The sequence below is a fragment of the Diabrotica virgifera genome, chromosome 1, assembly GCF_917563875.1.
Source record: "Diabrotica virgifera virgifera chromosome 1, PGI_DIABVI_V3a".
NCBI lineage: Eukaryota > Metazoa > Arthropoda > Insecta > Coleoptera > Chrysomelidae > Diabrotica > Diabrotica virgifera.
This window is the reverse complement of record NC_065443.1, coordinates 112,767,996-112,789,053: the sequence shown is the minus strand read 5'-3', so window position 1 is coordinate 112,789,053 and position 21,058 is coordinate 112,767,996. Positions and strand designations below refer to the sequence as shown.

Sequence of the window (21,058 nt, the reverse complement as noted above, 5' to 3'; positions counted from 1 at the left end):
CTAAAAAAAATCGTGATTTTTCCGTTTATAGTGAAAAATCTTAATACAACAATAATTTAATCCTTACGAGTAATAGACCAGGGCGCACCTGTAAAAATATTAGTAAATTTAGATGTTGAGAGGTGACTCATTTTTTTTTGCAGAAATTTGTTTAAAATAACTCATATAATAATATTTGAGTTATCCTCCCACTCAAAAAGGTCCGGAACATTGTTTAAATAATCAAAATGTCAAAAAATTCTATTTTTTTTCTTGGTTTTTTGATTATAACTTTAAAAGTATTAATTTTCGAGAAAAGTTGCACCGACATAAAAGTTGCGTAATTAAATTTCTTACAATATAGGATTAACTGAAAATTTTAAAAATTTATGTATTTATGCTACACTTAGGACCTTCATATTTTACCCAAAAAAACTTAATGATATGGTAAAACGATACAGTAAATTTCATTAAGATCGGTTTAACAGATTTTGCAATCCAGCTTTCGCAAAAAAAATTCATTTTTTCAAAATGTTGCAGCACTGAAAATAAAGCAGAAAACAAGTTGAATTTTTTTTTACAAATAGAAGAATACTGTACTTTTCATTTGCTATTTTAGAAATTAAAATCGGTTAACTACCACGGCGCCGGCGTCAGGATTTTTTTTAATAAACATTAATTTTTGGTGCTACGCGCAGGACTGCAGATACGTTCGCTCTGATTGGGCATTCCAATGACCTTTGATAATGATTGATAAATTTTAATTTTTAGTACATTTCGAAATAAATAAATAAATTTGTTTATTGCAAAATAAAAACACATACTCTGTCCATACACTTTTTGAAATAACTGATTGAAATAACACTTTTTTTAGCAAAAACTATCTTTGCTCATATATTTTAACTTAGAAAATAAAAGTGTATTATTTTTAAACATATGCAATTGTTTAAACAATTTTTTACAAACAATAAACAAATTAGTTTGATTTTTGTGGAATTAAAATATGAACATACCACAAAATATAGAGTAAGAAAATAATATATTAGATAAAGATTGGAAGAAATTTTGGTGGAAATCAAGTTGTGTGAATCGAACACCGCTGTCCTGCGCGTAGCACCAAAAATTAATGTTTATTTAAAAAAATTCCTGACGTCGTGGTAGTTAACCGATTTTAATTTTGCAAATGAAAGGTACAGTATTATTCTATTTGTAAAAAAAATTTAACTTGCTATCTGCTTTATTTTCAGTCCTGCAACATTTTGAAAAATGAATTTTTTTGCGAAAGCTGGATTGCAAAATTTATTTTGCAAAATCTATTGAACCGATCTTAACTAAATTTACAGTATTGTTTTATCGTATCATAAAGTTTTTCTGAGTGAAATATGAAGGTCCTAAGTATAGCAAAAATGGTTGAAAAATGTAAAATGCTAATACTTGTTTTTTTATGTTTTTTTTCGCAATTATTGCTATTTTGCAACAAGGGTAACAATTTTTAAAAATTTTAACCAGTCTTATATTGTAGAAATTTAATTACGCAACTTTTATTTTAGTGCAACTTTTCTCGGAAGTGAATACTTTTAAAGTTATAATCAAAAAACGAAGAAAAAATCGAGTTTTACCTTCTTTTTTAACATTTGGATTATTTAAACAATGTTCCGGACCTTTTTGAGTGGAAGGATTACTCAATTATTATTATATGGCTGTTAGGTTCAATCGATCTATTTTTGGTCTCAGAATACGTGATTTAATTTACGACCAACCTTTATAATAAACTAACGCAACGAAAATTTCGGGTCGAAACAATACCAAATATGTAATTGCAAAATACAAAAGGTAGTGAAATTAGGTAATACCTATTTATAACACTAATGCCCGATTTCACCAACGATACCTAAATATTTAAGAATTACCTAAGTGGGTTTAGGTACTTCCTAACTCTAAAACGGATTTCACCATACGATAATAATTGCCTAAACCGCGTAAGCATTACCTTACGGTAGGATACGTTTTTAGATCTCCCTAAACTTTAGGTATTACTTATCGTTGACAGTCAGGTTATTTTTTTACAATTTTGACTAATGTGCTTGTGACGTTTGTCAATAATTTGCTTTTTACCTTAATTTTTCTGTTATTCTGTAATATTAGGTATATTAGTTGTACTTGTAATTGTGTATTTTCTTTTATATTAATAATATATTATGTGTTGGAAAATATAGAAAATCATATATAGAAAAAAAAGTTTTTTACATGTCTATTATTGACAAAATTATGTAGTCTACCTACTACCTAACAAACTAGAGTTGTGTTTCAAAAACACATTCATGATATCACTAAAAGTGTGTCATTAAAAATTAATAATAAAAGAAGCAATGTTCAACATATTATTTATTTTAAAATGATTTCATTAATGACAATTCAACTAACTTTAATTTTTCGTCATACCTATGTGAAATTTACAACTCTTTTCTTTTCCTCCATTTCCCTGTACAAATAACATACAAAACGTAACAAACGTAATTCACAAATAACTAACTACTAAATAAAATAACTAAACAGTACAAAACTGAATAAAACCAACTTGGCAAACAAACAATAATGACAAATAATCCAAAAAGTAATGTAATGTCATCTGATTCTTCTTTTTATTTATCAAAAATAGTTCAAACGTACCCGAATTAATACCTAGCAAAGAATTTCCTAGATAAGCAGTTATTTTAGTTGTGAAACGCTATTGTTCTTAAGTATAGACTTAGGAAGTGCCTATCGATAAGAATTACTTAATAAGGCAACTGTTTAGGTATCGTTGGTGAAATCGGGCATTAGTAATATGAAGTAATGTACGAGTATATACATATTATGTATATTATATTATAAAAACAAAAATCATCAAGAATAGTACCTAAAACTTATAAAAACAAATAATAATAATAATAATAATATCGTATGGCATTTTTGCCGGGGAGATCCTTTCGGATAGTTCCAGCGCCAATTACATCTTTAACCCTGTTTCAAGTAACTATTGTTTGTTTTTTAACCAAGAGGAGCGATTCAAATTTACCGCGCTGTATTGCTTGTTTGTGATTGGTCCAACCGCAGGCAAGTTTACTTCACTGTTATAAAATTTTGTCACTAATGACATTTATCAAATTTTGACACTAGTGACATTTCATAGGTTAATTAAGTTATATCGACGATTTTTGTGTTTTCTGTGTTATTCCTTTAATTTTTAGATTGTTAGTCTGCTTTTATATAAAAGGCAGTTGTTTTTGGAACTCTAGCGATGTATTAATTTAATATAATATTTATGGATTACCGTTGAGGGTCGACTAGATCAACCAAAAAAGAAGATGTATTTGGTTATTATTCTAGTGACTTTCTTGGGTGTAAATTTGTCTTTTTAATTTACTCCTCCTGGTTAAAAAATAAACTATAGTGTCGATGTACACTAGCCCAGGGGGACCGACGGCTTAACGTACTCTCCGAGGCACGGTGAGACGGCTCGTGTCATTATTGGAAATGAAAATGGTTTGTCTTTGGCAGGGATCGAACCCACGTCTACTGGCGTATGAGGCCAGCGTTTATGCCGTTACCCACGGCCGCTCATAAAAAAAAAAACAAATAATGAATCATTATTAAAATTCCGAACTGGATGTATAGTCCAGGGCGCATCTGTTTTGATATGGACGTTGAGAGGTGACTCAAATTTTTTTGCAGAAATTGCTTGAAAATAAATCAAATAATAATATTTGAGTTATCCTCCCTCTCAAAAAGGTCCGGAACATTGTTTAAATAATCAAAATGTCAAAAAATTAAGGAAAAATTCGATTTTTTTTCTTCGGTTTTTGATTATAACTTTAAAAGTATTCATTTTCGAGAAAAGTTGTACTGACATAAAAGTTGCGTAATTAAATTTTCTACAACATAGGGTTGGTTAAAAATTTAACAAATAGTCACCCTACTTGCAAAATAGCAATAATTGCGAAAAAAACATACAAAAACAAGTATTCGCATTTTACGTTTTTCAACCATTTATGCTACACTTACGACCTTCATATTTCACCCAAAAAAACTTCATGATACATTCAAACAATACTGTAAATTTCATTAAGATCGGTTTAATAGATTTTGCAAAATAAATTTTGCAATCTAGCTTTAGCAAAGAAAATTCATTTTTTCAAAATGTTACAGGACTGACAATAAAGCAGATAGCAAGTTGAAATTTTTTGTACTTATAGAAGTGTACCGTACCTTTCATTTGCAATTTGAAAACTTAAAATCGATTAATTACCACGGCGTCAGGAAATTTTTTAAATAAACAATAATTTTTGGTGCTACGCGCAGGACAGCGGTGTTCGATTCACACAAGTGGATTTCCACCAAAATTTCTTCCAATGTTTATCTAATATATTATTTTCTTACTCTATATTTTGTTGTATTTTAATATTGTAATTCCACAAAAATCAAACTAATTTTATTATTGTTTTTGAAATATTGTTTAAACAATTGCATATGTTTAAAAACAATAAACTTTTATTCTCTAAGTTAAAATATATGAACAAAGAAAGTTTTTGCTAAAAAAAGTGGTATTTCAAAAGATAGAGTATGTGTTTTTATTTTGCAATAAACAAATGTATTTATTTATATCGAAATTTAATAAAAATTAAAATGTACCAATCATTATCAAAGGTCATTGAAATGCCCAATCAGAGCAAACTATCCGCTGTCCTGCGCGTAGCACCAATAATTAATGTTTATTTAAAAAAATTCCTGACGCCGTGATGTTAATCGATTTTAATTTTGCAAAATTGCAAATGAAAGGTACAGTAGACTTCTATAAGCAAAAAAAAAAATTAAACTTGCTATCTGCTTTATTTTCAGTCCTGTAACATTTTGAAAAAATGAATTTTTTTTACGAAAGCTGGATTGCAAAATTTATTTTGCAAAAATTTATTGAACCGATCTTAATGAAATTTATAGTATTGCTTTACTGTATCATTAAGTTTTTCTGGGTGGAATATAAGGGTCGTAAGTGTAGCATAAATGGTTGAAAAACGTAAAATGCGAATACTTGTTTTTGTATGGTTCTTTCGCAATTATTGCTATTTTGCAACTAGGGTGACTATTTTTTAAATTATTAACCAATTCTATATTGTAGGAAATTTAATTATGCAACTTTTATGTTAGTACAACTTTTCTCAGAAATGAATACTTTTAAAGTTATACTCAAAAAACGAAGAAAAAAATCGAATTATTCCTTAATTTTTTGACATTTTGATTATTTAAACAATGTACCGGACCTTTTTGAGAGGGAGGATAACTCAAATATTATTATTTGATTTATTTTCAAGCAATTTCTGCAAACAAATTTGAGTCACCTATCAACGTCCAAATGTACTAATATTTTTACAGATGCGCCCTGGTCTATTGTTTAAATAATCAGAATAGTCAAAATATGAAGGAAAAATTCGATTTTTTATTGGTTTTTTGATTATAACTTTAAAACTATTCATTTTTGAGAAAAGTTGTGCTGACATAAAAGTTGCGTAATTAAATTTCCTACAATATATAATTGGCTAGAAATTTAAAAAATAGTCACCCTTGTTGCAAAATAGCAAAAATTGCGAAAAAACCATACAAAAACAAGTATTCGCATTTTACATTTTTCAACCATTTATGCTGCATTTAGATCGGTTTAATAGATTTTGAAAAATAAATTTTGCAATCCAGCTTTCGCAAATAAAATTCATTTTTTAAAATGTTGCAGTTCTGAAAATAAATCAGATAGCAAGTTGATTTTTTTTGCTTATAGAGGTGTACTGTACTTTTCATTTGAAATTTGCAAAATTAAAATAGATGAATTACCACGGCGTCAGGAAATTTTTTAAATAAACATTAATTTTTTGTGCTACGCGCAGGACAGCGGTGTTCGTTTCACACAAGTTGATTTCCACCAAAATTTCTTCTAATCTTTATCTAAAATATTATTTTCTTACTCTATATTTTGTTGTATTTTAATATTTTAGTTCCACAAAATCAAACTAATTTTATTATTGTTTGTGAAATATTGTTTAAACAATTGCATATGTTTAAAATAATAAACTTTTATTCTCTAAGTTAAAATATATGAGCAAAGAAAGTTTTTGCTAAAAAAAGTGTTATTTCAAAGGATAGAGTATGTGTTTTTATTTTGCAATAAACAAATTTATTTATTGATATCGAAATGTAATAAAAATTAAATTGATTCAATCATTATCAAAGGTTATTGGAATGCCCAATCCGAGCAAACTATCCGCTGTCCTGCGCGTAGCACCTATAATTATTGTTTATTTAAAAAAATTTCTGATGCCGTAGTAGTTAATCGATTTTAATTTTGCAAATTGCAAATGAAAGGTACAGTACACTTCTATACGCAAGAAAAACTTTAACTTGCTATCTGCTTTATTTTCAGTCCTGTAATATTTTGAAAAATGAATTTTTTTTGCGAAAGCTGGATTGCAAAATTTATTTTGCAAAATCTATTGAACCGATCTTAATTAAATTTACAGTGTTGTTTAATTGTATCATAGAGTTTTTCTGGATGAAATATAAAGGTCCTAAGTGTAGCATAAATGGTTGAAAAACGTAAAATGCGAATACAGTAGAACCCCGATTATCCGTGCTCCTCGGGACCGAAGGGTGGCACGGATAATTGAAAAGCACGGATAATCCGAACATGTAATTCTTATGTATAATACATATTATGTACGTATACACATACATATGTACATACCATAAAAAATAACAGAAAAAAATAAATCTTTCATTATGAGTCTCTCTTTCGTCATATAGAGTTTCCGTCAAGTGATTTACGATGACGCTATTTTGATAAAACCTCAAAAACGCAACTTGAGTAATAGAATCTCATAGCACGGATAATCCGCAGCACGGATCATCCGCACCCGGATAATCGGGGTTCTACTGTACTTGTTTTTGTATGGTTTTTTCGCAATTATTGCTATTTTGCAACAAGGGTGACTATTTTTAAATTTTTAACTAATTCTATATTGTAGTAAATTTAATTACTCAACTTTTATGTCAGTACAACTTTTCTCGGAAATGTATAGTTTTAAAGTTATAATCAAAAAACGAAGAAAAAAATCTACTTTTTCCTTCATTTTTTGACATTTTGATTATTTAAACAATGTTCCGGACATTTTTGAGAGGAAGGATAACTCAAATATTATTATTTAAGTTATTTTCAAGCAATTTCTGCAAAAAAATTTGAGTCACCTCTCAACGTCCAAATGTACTAATATTTTTACAGATGCGTCCTGGTCTAGTATTATTTTCCTAAATGTGTTTGCAAATCTGTTGTATTTCTGAAATAAAAGTCCTTTTACACAAGATACATACAACTGTTTTATTTTTTTAAAGTGATTTCACAAGAATGATGTTTTTCTCCTGGATTTACTACTGATAAAATACGTTTATTGTCGTTTGTGTAGGTACAGCATCTATACAATATTATGTAATTATAATTATAATAACACCATGACCGCACATATATGATGATTGATACTAATATCTATTTTTACTAGGATTCCCCAATTCAACATTCTCAAGTTCATCAAAATAGCCAATTCAGCTTATCACATTTCTTAAACATATTTCAGTGTTCAGAGTGTGAGAGCCATTAACAATATAAACATTAAACAAATCTTGATCCCAAAGGGCCTAGCCGGGTAAGATGATGAAAAGTGCCCCCAACTCGATTCGAATTACATATAGGTCACCGTTTAGCATATATAGTGAAACTAACTTTCTGAAATTTTTAGCCCCCTAGGTGGTCATGTGACCCACTTAGAGCCTAATGAGGTTTTTTTTTTAATTTTTTATCTCAGCCGCATCGAGAACTAGCGAAAAACTTTAAATAAAAAAGTTGTAAGCTTTAAAAAGTTCTGTTTGGAATTTTTTTTTATTTTTGGCGGGAAATTTGAGTTTTGGAACGATTTTAAAATTTTAAATGAGTATAAAAAAATAACTAAGACATTCGTTTTCACGAAAAAAATATATAACGTGTATTTTTGCATAGTGTGTCACCCTGAATTTTTTCAAATTTTTAAATTTGGTGAAACGCACCTTTAAAAATTAAAAACCGCATTTTTCCGGTTTATTTTTTCGTTTTTCGATATAATTTTATACATATTTTCAAAAAGGGTAACACCGTCACTAGAATAGGTAAAAAACTGAAAAATAATTGGGGTTTGATTAATAAAATTTTTTTGTAATGCCATGCATTTTCAAGGTACAGGGCGTTGAAGAAATCAAAATTTTACGATTTTGCCGAAACTACTGGCAACATTGTAATAAAATTTGGCGAGTTTTAAGAGGTAGTTGTTGTGCATTTTTTGACATACAATTAAGAATTTTATATTTATCATTGGCGCGCATAGGGGTAATGGTCTGAACTTTTTAAAGAAAAAAGATAGTACGCCACTGACATATTTCAAATTAACAATCATTTTTGAATTCCTCGTTCAATTTGTGACAAAAAATCTATCTTCCTATTTTTTCATACGACGCGCCATTTTTATTCAAAAAATAAAACATCTTAACCCTTACAAAGTATTCGAACTTCTATGAAATAAAATACTACCTACTAATAGTAGTTTCTACATCTACATAAACTCGTACATCCATTATAAAAACTAATTCGAATACTTTGGAAGCGTTAAGATATTTTATTTTTTGCAGCAAAACGGCGCCTCGTATGAAAAAATGAGAACACAGTTTTTTATCGTAAATTGAACGAGGAATACAAAAATGATTGTTAATTTGAAATATGTCAGTGGCGTACTATCTTTTTTTCTTTGAAAAGTTCAGACCATTACCCCTAAGCGCACCAATGATGAATATCAAATCCTTAATTGTCTGTCAAAACATGCACAATAATTACCTCTTAAAACCCGCCAAGTTTTATTACAATGTTGCCAGTAGTTTCGGCAAAATCGTAAAAAATGTGTAAAATTTTGTTTTCTTCAACGCCCTTGTATCTTGAAAATGGATGGCGTTACAAAAATTTTTTATTAAGCAAACCCCAATTATTTTTCAGTTTTTTACCTATTCCAGTGACGGTGTTACCTTTTTTGAAAAACATGTATAAAATTGTATCAAAAAACGAAAAAAAAACCGAAAAAATGCGGTTTTTTATTTTTAAAGGTACGTTTCACCAATTTTTAAAATTTGAAAAAATTCAGGGTGAAACATTATGCAAAAATACACGTTATACATTTTTTTCGTGAAAACGAATGTCTTAGTTATTTTTTTACTCATTTAAAATTTTAAAATCGTTCTAAAATTTAAATTTCCCGCCAAATATTACAAAAAATTTTTTTTTCGGACAGAACTTTTTAAAGCTTACAACTTTTTTATTTAAAGCTTTTCGCTAGTTCTCGATGCGGCTGAGATAAAAAATAAAAACATAAAAGCCCTAATTAGGCTCTAGGTGGGTCACATGACCACCTAGAGGGCTAAAAATTTCAGACAGTTAGTTTCACTATATATGCTAAACGGTGACCTATGTGGAATTCGAATCGAGTTGGGGGCACTTTTCATCATCTTACCCGGCTAGGCCCTTTAAACAAATCATTGATGAATTTATACAAACAATATTTTTTCTTATTCGCGGTGTGCAAGTACTTGGAAAGGGAAACGAGAAACGACCGTGCGCGAGTCGCGGAGAAATATTGCAACTATCTTAAATAATTCATATTGTCAATTGAAATTGTCAAATTGACGTATATTTCATACCTTCTGTCATTGACTTAGAAAAATTATATATTGCTCCACAATATTGATATGATACGCAATTATTATATAAAGGTAAATTTAATTAATTGTATTTTGCTTGCAATACTGCATTTTAATAACGGATTTTATTTACTACATACAATTGTTTACGTTTGCTAAACATAACCTGCATCTTATTTTTTTCTTCTTATTTTTTTGGACTATGGTCTTGACAATTATCCAGCAACCAGGACTAATATAATTGGCCAATATAATTAAAAGTGCGAATAAAAGTACAGAGCGTAGAAATAGAGGTCGCTTTGCCGAACTTGCACGGTCCCAATAAAGGAAGCCTTAGGAGTAAACATGAATGAATACAATAAGTTATCTAAAAGACACTGGCTTATATCAGGTATTATAACTTTACTAACTTGTTTTAGGTTTTTTAGGTCGCTAATAACCCTTGTGGTTGCAGCGTAAAATAAAAAAAAATATATTTTTTTTCAGAGGTAATTTATCCGGTTTTTCACCGGTTATGACTTTAAAAAGAAAAAACCGGTTATAACCGGGACAAAAAAACAACCGATGTGTCCCAAATTAATCCAAGTATAAGTGGTGGTCTATCCCAGGATTTTTGCCCTGATTGACAATCAGAGTTCCCTTGATTTAAGTATGGAGGCTGGAGGCCCTCGGTATTCAAGATTTAAGCAATAAAATTTCTTTTCTCGACTGAGATAATGCCTCAGCTAATGCCTCAGCTCAGCTTATATAGATGGCGCTCCGCTATCTTAGCGCATCTTGACTGGTAAGTTTAAGATGCAATCCACGTGGAAATCCATTGTGGCAAGCTGAAAATTGATCTAAGACTCAATGGTGCAATGCGTATGTTTTGTAAGCTGAGCTTAAGCCACGTCTTAAGCCTAAGATCTGTTGGTACAACCAGGCATAAGTGATCTTAAGAAAGAAATATAAAATGCAAGCAACTGTTGTCACATGCAGAAAGCATCTGAGAAGATGTTGACAATGCTGAAAATATTGATATATGATAAGGAAGACGACGTAAGTCATGAAGGTTAGAAAGCTCAATGCAGAGATAGAAAAAAAATTGAAACAGATCACCACAACCACGAAAACACAACGAAAGACACCAAAGTATAATTAAAAAAGGAGAATTATGGAGAATAATCCACCTCTAAAAAAATAGGATTATTACACGTCCAGAACCATACCACAATGAGATTATAAGGCTATGAAAATGATGATCTTATATAAACTATATGAATAACTTTTCACCTTGCCCTCTTTATAGTTCATCAGTATATTTATATGTCAAATGCTCTTTTCTATAAAGTGCAATAGAATATATAAATTATTTATTATTTTATTGACCACCCGGAGAAGAAAGTACTTTCATCTTTCCGAAAATTATTATTAATTATGCCGATATTGCAAACAAGTCTTGTAGATATCAATGAACACAAAAGTCTTTATCAGTTCATTAGACTGGTATTTAACATATTTTTTATGAATTAAAATAACTTTATTATTTTTTTGACCACCCGGAATAAAATCTACTTTTATCTTTCCGAAAATTATTAATTATGCCAATATTGCAAAACAAGGCTTGTAGATATCAATGAACACAAAAATCTTTATCGGTTCATTAGTCTGGCATTTAACATATTTTTTATTAATTAAAATAAACTCAGTATCTCTATTAAATATGTTTATAGTTAAAAGCTTAATGTATTTCTGTTAAAACTAGCAAAAATAATAATGAATCAAATACAAACTATATTTTTTTGAAAACTGTATGGAAATATTTGTTTATATTTATATCTTATAGAGAAAAAAGAATGTGTGTGTGTGTACTTTGTACGCACGTAAGAAGTTATACTTCTATTATATGATTTCAACGAAATTAATATACTTTAAACAGTTTATTTATATTTAATTTAAATATTAAACTAATTTTAATACTTACTACTTTTCAAAATTTTTTATTAAAACAGTACCAAAAATTAAAAGAGTAAAAGAATAAAACATACACAAACACATTGAAAAATGCCACAAATGATTTCTGAACAATAATTGTCGGAAATTTTTTAAACTAAATACGTATTTTCTGAAAAAAAAATTATATAATAGATATACTTACAATCATAAAATGTATAAAAAAAAACAAAAAAATAAAAGTTTCTATTGGAGTTCGAACCCGCTTATGTTTGCGCAGTTAGTATTGGAATTCATTCATCTTACACTTCTGCCCACGGAGACACCTGCATTATGTGGGAAGATCGACGAACTAAACGGTTTAAACTTTTGACAGTTCTGAATTTAACCAAAATATTTTGATTTTTGTAGAATACTGAAATATTGAAATACAACAAAACATAGAGTAAGAAAACAAGATATTAGGTGAATATTGACAGAAATGTTGATGGTAATCAAATTATGTAAATCAAAGCATTACATGCTATTTTGATAGGTTCATTTGAAATTTTCCAAATAGGTAGGTAGGTACCTATGTAATTTTTATTAGGATACTGAAACATTTACAATTATTACATACCTGTCGCTTTTAAAAACTATTTAAAAAGTCACTACAATTATAAACTTGCTTTTTTCTCTGCCATCACAACAATAAAAACTAATATACACAACATTTGTTGATCCATAATCTCCAACAATTAATGACAGATGATTTTAACACCCAATACGATCCCGTATAACGTTCGAGTGACTAGATATCAGAGACATGTAAAAGGATAGACTTGGCTAGAGATATGCCACTTAATGCATCGGCGTGTAACGTCGGCATAGGATTGAGTGGTCTAGCCATCTTTGTCAGTCACATGCGCAGGCTCGTTTGGTTAAAAGAGATAGATAGACCACTGATCGACTGTTTCCACGTTACGCTTTTTTAGTGAGTATGCCGAGTCCACGCTTAATATGTCAATGCTAAATATACTGTCATAAATAAGGATAATTGACTAATATACTGTCGGTGTGCGCATGCGCCAAGGAATGTAAAAATTCACCCTCGTGCCTAACGAAGTATAACTTCAAAAATAAACAGAAAATGAAAGAGAAAATCATTTATACATGAATGATTGAAAAAACTACAGGAAAAATAAAAGAATGAGATACAAATATATATAATTAGGAAGGAATATATTTAATTGAAGTGTAAAGAAATGAAAATGAAAATTAGGGAGAATGGGGAATAAAGTGACAGCTTCCAAGAGTTTAGAAAAGTCTTTAAAATTGGAGTATGTATTTCTCAGTCTTAATATATAAACTATATATCTTGATCCAAACAAGAACAATATTAAATTTGAGATTAAGATGTTTTATTTTACTTCTGCTAATCTTACGCCTACTCCTTGTCCGGAAGGAAAAGTTCTAGTGACTTAAAACTGGATACCAGGTTTCTTTGAATGCAAGGAAGAACGTCATTAAATTTGGGGTCAATAAATCTTCCTCTTCCCTCATATTCCTATGCCTTTTCTTTTTCTTGTTTTAATATTCGTAAGCTCTTTTATTTTTCTTGAAGCTAAAAGTCCAAGAATCCTAAAACGTGGTTTAAAAGTTTCATTTGGTATAATGGAGAACCCTATTGAATTTTGAACCATTTCATTTCGTTTTCTTACAGTAAAAGTAAGCTTGGTTCATAGGTTCTTTTGGTGTAATGCTATGAATTTTAGGTTTATGAATTTAGTAATAGGTTTTCTTCTCATTATTCTGGTGCATTTTTTTTAAGTTAATGTCCTGAGCTCTTTAAATTCGGGCATATGTTCTTGATCCAAAGAAGTCTATTGAATTTGAAGTCAATAGGTCTTCCTCTGCTCATTAGAATGCTTTTGTTTTTGTATTGAAAAGTATGTGTCTTACCTCTTTCTTGAAGGAAAAGTAATAAACACTTGAAATGTACATGGTTTCCTTATGGAATAAGGAAGAATCCTATTGAACTATAATATTTCTTCATCTTATTGTTATATATGTATTTAAGTTTTTTTAAGAAAAACAATTCAAGTTTTGAAAACTGTACATTTATTATTCCTATTGATATAAGGAAGAATCCTTTTGAACTTTGATTCAATAATTCTTCTTCTGATTATTATATATTTGAGCATTTTTTTTTAAGAAAAACACTTCAAGTTTTTAAAAGTGGTACATATTTTCTCTTCTTGTTATAGTAAAGACTGCTATTGAACTTGTAGACAATATGTCTCCTTCTTTTCATATATGTATTCCTTTTTTTCCTTGAATGGAAAACCATTGTTATTAAACGTGGAACATAATATGTTACTCTAGTCCAGGGGTTCTCAACCTTCTAGCAACTGCGTACCACCTGCTATATTTTGAAGGTTTTGGCATACCACCAAACACTAGTGGGGGCATGAAATGAAGACTCCTTTTTTTTAGAAACATATTTACCATAAAAAATATGTCCATTGGCTTGTTTTATTTTATCCAGAAGTCAATTAAGGATTTCTTTAGAACTGTCTTCTGTGAAATCGATGAACCTATAAATCCTGTAATTCCAACTCATTTTTCTGATCCAGTCAAGTTTGGAATAATCTTCAGAGAAATATTTAATAAAACTTTCTTGAAGAGATTCCAATTGAAGAATTATATTATCAGCAATCACATCTGGTATTGGAAATATTTCGTTTCCTTTAAAAGATGATGCCAGTGTCGGAAATGCAGAGACATCCTTCCCCTGTATTTGGGAACATAAAAGAATCAACTTTTCTTGAAGGAGTTTAGTTTTTCATTGGCTGTGAAGGGTGTTGTGATTGCTCCCTGAAAACCAATGTTCAGCGTGTTGAGTCTATCAAAAATGTCAGCTAGATAAGCCAATCTTGACCATTCTTTCTACTTGAGTAATACAGTTTGTAATTGGTTACAAACTTTATTACTAACTCTTAAAATGTTAAAGTTTGCCACTGTTATAATTTTAAAATTTCTTTTTCGATTTCTTAAAAATGAGTGATGTGGCGCTTACAATGTTATTCGGCGGACCCATTCAAATGATAATAATGTTCTGTAATTCTCTGTATTAATGTTAGTATTTATAATTTTGAGCTTTACCACCTTTATAGTGAGCCTAGTATATCTAGATCTATCAAAATAAATAGGCTGTGGTGGCTAGGCCACTTAGAGAGAATGAATGAGATGGAGCTGTCGAAACACATTTATAACGAAAAACCAGGTGGAATGAGGAGAAGAGGCAGGCCCTGAGCACGATTTAAAGGCCAGGCGGAAGATGTCTTACATGTATTAAGAGTATGAAATTGGAAAACCAAGGCGAAGGATAGGAAGAAATGGACGCTGATTCTGGAACAGGCCAAGATTCACAATGGGTTGTAGAGCCAATGATGATGATGAATGTTAGTGTTTATTGCATATCTTATTGGCGAGGAACCGCAAAGTGGGTGACGCCTGGTGGCAAATTTGAAAAGCATCAACTCGAGGAAAACATTGATATTGTCATTAATTTGTGTACATATTTGCGGTCAGTTTATGTTGTAATTAACAATGAATTCGACTTAAAAAAACTATTGCAGTGTTACTCAGTAGGCATTCCTATTATACGTAATGACGTAAACTAACTAATGCCAAATCACACATTTTGTTAATTTAATGTTTGTATCAAACATAGTATGTTTTAATGTTTAAGCGACTGCAAAATTAAATAAATAAATAAAATGCAGTATATATTCTGTACATGGAATGTACATTGTTATACAAAATATTCCGACCACCTCATAATTTCGAAAATAAAATTTTTATAAAATAAATTCACCTACTTAGTTTGCAGTTTTTATTTAATTAAAAATTGTTATATGTTAGTGTAAAATAAATTGTAGTGTACCTATTAACTAAATTAAAAACAAAATTAGACATTTTAAAATAGATTAATAATTTTTAAAATGCTGTGTGATTAGCGGGGGCCAGATTTCTTATGAAAAAAGGTAAAAACAAATCAGTAGTTAGCATAAAATTTTAATGAATGCATACATATTAAACATAATTTTGAGTCGTTTTTAACCTACAAGATGTCTTAGTGGCAAAACTTAGTGGTGACTTTGGCAAAACACTCGTGTAAATGATTTAACGTTTTAGAACTTGAGATCAAATGACAAAATGAATAGGGAACTTGCACATTTTTTTTATTACATCTGTATCTTAAAATAGTTCAAACGACCTGTGACGTCAAAGAGTTTAACTATATGGTTCTGTTTATGGTTATATTTAGGTGTATTGTTCTTCTTCTTCTTTAGTTTATTGGCCTCCACCTACTTGGGTATTTGGTCAGCTCGTCGTCTTGTAATAAAGGAAAAATATTTATATTCTAATGACATTTATCGTATGCCATTGGGTGCGTTCACCAGACCAGTGCGCTATGCCAACGCTTTGAAACTGTTTAAGATTTTTCAGGTGAACGTCATGTCAATTTAGGCTAAACTTCAATGTGATGATGAAGCGGTCGCCATTTTATTCAACGTAGTATTTGCATCGCTTCAATATTGAACGTGTTTAGGAAATATTTTGTAATGGCGCGCTGATTTGAAAATATTTACTTTTACAATGGTTTTAATTATAAAGTAATTGAAACTTAGGAGATACATAATTGTATACGCTCACAAAATTGTAAATCTGTGTATTGAGGAACAATATTTTCAACATAATTCATATTTCTCGTGACAATTATTATTTATTTATGGAGGGAATACTTCATCATCATCCAATGGTTCTGCTAAGTCCAGCACAACCAGCAGCACTAAAAATTATTTCTTGTTCATGTCATTATCAAACAACAAGTTTTGTTGTTTGGTTTATCCTTGTTTTCCTTGAGTTATCGTCCATCTTTGAAATTTTGAGCGCCCTCTGTCGGAATTTAATTTTGCGAATAGACCAGAGGTTCCCAACCAGTGTGCCGCGGCGCCCTGAAGTCCCTGTAGGTGTGCCGCGAAATTTGATTTTATTCACTCTCATTTATAGAGATTATTTATCAAAGTGAGCCGTGGCTGAACCAGTTTTTAAGTTAGTGTGCCTCAAGCTAAAAAAGGTTGGAAACCGCTGTTATAGGCAATCCACCTATGTTTTGAGGTGGCGTACATAATACAATTATTCCATCAAACGTAAAAATAGCATGATGACAATAACAATGTAAATTCAAGACATATAAAAAAGGGCTTAACAAAATTAGAGCAGGTAAACAGTTTCTTTCCACATTTAACAAAATAAATAAAATTTTCTAGAGCACTATAATATTCTAACAATAGAAAATATGATTAGTTTTCAACAGAGCTGTTTCTAAATGATAATCAGTCTCATACATAAAATCTGATAAGGAAAAAGATTAACAATATGTTTGTTGTTATCCTTATCACATTCTGTAGTCTACAGTAATAAAATTCCTAAAAATTTAGTTTTTAAATCCATTTTTATGTAAAGTTGTAATTGAAATAAACAAATATCATAACTGTTAAATAATATACAGCATACACTATTAAGGTAAACATTATAAAGTAAACAGTTATTTAAATATTTTATCTCAGAGACTAAAAATGGTATAACATTGACAATATTTATTTTATTTAAGTCCTTTTAATCTGTTAGACAACCAGCACATTACATAGAGAACTTATAAATAAAACTTACCTTATCTGGACAAAAATATCCAAACCCGAAGATCCCAAAAATACACAACACCAAGCAAAAAAGACATATTTGCTTTAATCTGGAGGACCTGCTTTCCATTTGTTTGATCTCATAGACACCATTAGGTAACAGCAAAGCTAAATCGCTGTTGACAACTTGCACTGAAACACTTTTCAAATTCTTCATTATGAATCCATTGAGACTAATTTAAAATTATCTTTATTTGTTTACATCTCTTCCATGTTAGTGACCATTCTTATTCTTTATAAAAAGAATCTTTCAACTTTCAAGTCACAGAACAGATTGAAAACGAAAGGTTTGTTGACACAAGCCATGTGTCAGTTTAAACGTCAAGTGTCAAATACTATAAAAGTTGTGAAAGTTTCTAAACCTTCTATATAGGCAAAACACATAACACTTAATTTACCAATTGCATTTTTTAAACACAATATCAATCTATCAATAATTATGAGCTCTAAACATTTTTAATAAAGCCAATTTGCTTAATGCTCTACCAGGCACAGAATGTGTATTCATAATAATTTAGCTCTTTGATCAAAATATAGTTTTACCCTATTTTACTTTATAAATTTGCATGTAATTTGATCTTTTATATTCCATCTCGGCTTTTATTATTTATTAGTCTGATATATGTTCACAAAAGACGTTCTCTGCTAAGCTGGTGACATATATCAACGAGTATATAGTAGACGCTCACTGCAAATTAATAATTAATGCTTAAAAAAATGAATCTTATTGATCGTAAAAATATGATCTTGCGTACATCTACGATCTACCTGATCTAAACCACCAGTGACGGATCTAGACATTTCCCTTGGGATGGGAATTTTCCCTTCGTGGGAACTTTCAATGAAACACCAACCAAAAGACATAAATAATAGCTTATATGCATGAACTTCATTTTCCTAACTAGCGTGCTTATTGGGTTGAATCGTCTGTCCCTAGTTTAAGCTTCATGTCAACTAATATATTTTTATGTTTCAACAATTTTTTTCTTTAATTTTGGACCTTATTAAGGTGCACATTCCCCCTTTTTCCCTCCCCGTAGATCCGCCACTGAAAACCAGTTTAGAGATTCATGTAGTGTTGATTCTGTTATACGTCTCAGTTTCTTCTATATTTCCGTAACTGTGCTAAGCAGGGCAATTCCTCTATCTCTATAGTAACTGCAATTCTTATCACCGCCCTTCTTCAGGATAGATATCAAATCTATTTCCCAGTATGTGCTTGTTTCTCTTTGTATGCTATATTGAATAATTCCAGTAGTTTTTGTTTTCCTTTGTCATCAATTTCCGCCGCAATTTTATCACGTTCAGGGGCCTTTCCATTTTTAGTTTTCGTATTGTATCTATTAACAGACGAGCCACTCTGCGGCGCTACTGAGTGGCGCCACAAAGTGGCTTAGACAGGCGATTTTGTAGCGCCGACGAGGGAACGTGTTAAGGAACACAGTAGGATTCTATAAAAAAAATAATAAAACACTAATACCACATCAATTACATATTAAAACATACTTTATTTGCCTCGACGTTTTCATTCAAAATCATTTTGCGTAAGATAAATTATTTACAATCAGATGTTTACTTTGTAAAGATTTGCGAAAATTTCTCTGACAAAATAATTGAACTTTATAACAACGTTATATTCAAGTTAACCTCCAAACCATCTTTCTGGAACTATCACAATGTAGAAAAAGAACTGGCAAATATGTTAAATGTTATCTGTTACCGACATGGACCGATTTGATTAAAAGAGTACCTATTATTTTTGAAGTGAAAACTTCTTTAGGGACGTTGTGCGATTTTTGGATAGGGGAAAAAGCATTGAATTCGCGACCCTCATCGCGACCGTCATCTCTTAGGCTATATATTATTTGTATGTATATGTAAATTGTATAGAAGTATTTAAATTTAAAATAAGTGTAAAACCTATTTTAGGATGGGGAAAAAGGATATATTTCGCGACCGTCATCTCTTCGGCGAAATAAATTTTGTACGTATGTCTATACATAAATTGTATAGAACTATTTAAATTTAAAATAAATGTCAAACCCATTTTTAGATGGGGAAAAAAGATTTATTTCGCGACCGTCATCTCTTCGTCGAAATAAATTTTGAACGTATATGTATTGAAGTGAAAACTTCTTTAGGGACGTTGTGCACTTTTTGGATGGGAAAAAGTATTAAATTGGCGACCGTCATCGCTTCGAAGAAATAAATTTTTGAAGTGAAAACTTCTTGAGGGTCGTTGTGCACTTTTTGGATGGGGAAAAGTATTAAATTAGCGACCGTCATCGCTTCGACGAAATAAATTTTTGAAGTGAAAACTTCTTTAGGGACGTTGTGCACTTTTTAGATGAGGAAACATTATTAAATTAGCGACCGTCATCACTTCGACGAAATAAATTTTTGAAGTGAAAACTTCTTTAGGGACGTTGTGCACTTTTTGGCTGGGAAAAAGTAATAAATTAGCGACCGTCATCGCTTCGACGAAATAAATATTTGAAGTGAAATTTCTTTAGGGAGGTTGTGCACTTTTTCGATGGAAAAAAGTATTAAATTAGCGACCGTCATCGCTTCGATGAAATAAATTTTTGAAGTGAAACCTTCTCGAGGGACGTTGTGCACTTTTTTGATGGGGAAAAATTATTAAATTAGCGACCGTCATCACTTCGATGAAATAAATTTTTGAAGTGAAAACTTCTTGAGGGACGTTGTGCACTTTTTTGATGGGGAAAAATTATTAAATTAGCGACCATCATCGGTTCGACGAAATACGTTTTTGAAGTGAAAATTTCTTTAGGGACGTTGTGCACTTTTTGGATGGGGGAAAAGTATTGAATTAGGGACCGTCATCACTTCGACGAAATAAATTTTTGAAGTGAAACTTCTTTAGGGACGTTGCGTTGTGCACTTTTTGGATGGGAAAAAGTATTAAATTAGCGACCGTCATCGCTTCGACGAAATAAATATTTGAAGTGAAAACTTCTTAAGGGACGTTGTGCTCTTTTTGAATGGGGGACAAGTATTGAATTAGGGACCGTCATCGCTTCGACAAAATAAATTTTTGAAGTGAAAAGTTCTTTAGGGACGTTGTGCACTTTTTGGATGGGAGAAACTATTAAATTAGCGACCGTCATCGTGACCATCATCGCTTCGACGAAATAAATATTTGAAGTGAGAACTTCTTGAGGGACGTTGTGCACTTTTTGGATGGGAAAAAAGTATTAAATTAACAACCGTCATCGTTTCGACGAAATAAATTTCCTTCTCGAGGGACGTTGTGCACTTTTTTGATGGGGAAAAATTATTAAATTAGCGACCGTCATCGGTTCGACGAAATAAATTTTTGAAGTGAAAATTTCTTTAGGGACGTTGTGCACTTTTTGGATGGGGGAAAAGTATTGAATTAGGGACCGTCATCACTTCGACGAAATAAATTTTTGAAGTGAAAACTTCTTTAGGGCCGTTGCGTTGTGCACTTTTTGGATGGGAAAAAGTATTAAATTAGCGACCGTCATCACTTCGATGAAATAAATTTTTGAAGTGAAAACTTCTTGAGGGACGTTGTGCACTTTTTTGATGGGGAGAAATTATTAAATTAGCGACCATCATCG

General features: G+C 30.6%; 1 protein-coding gene across 2 annotated transcripts in view; it reads right to left on the bottom strand.

Moving 5' to 3' along the window:
* The window catches only part of LOC114331161 (heparan-sulfate 6-O-sulfotransferase 2), a 63,917-nt gene extending 46,187 nt beyond the window's left edge, over positions 1-17,730 (bottom strand). For both annotated transcript variants that reach the window (XR_007700284.1, XM_028280646.2), the window contains exon 1: positions 17,422-17,730. Coding sequence is in view for 1 of the 2 variants with exons in the window: in XM_028280646.2 (XP_028136447.1) it covers positions 17,422-17,607 (186 nt within the window). In the remaining variant the exon portion in view is untranslated. The remainder of the gene's footprint in view (positions 1-17,421) is intronic.
* Positions 17,731-21,058: the final 3,328 nt, after the last annotated feature.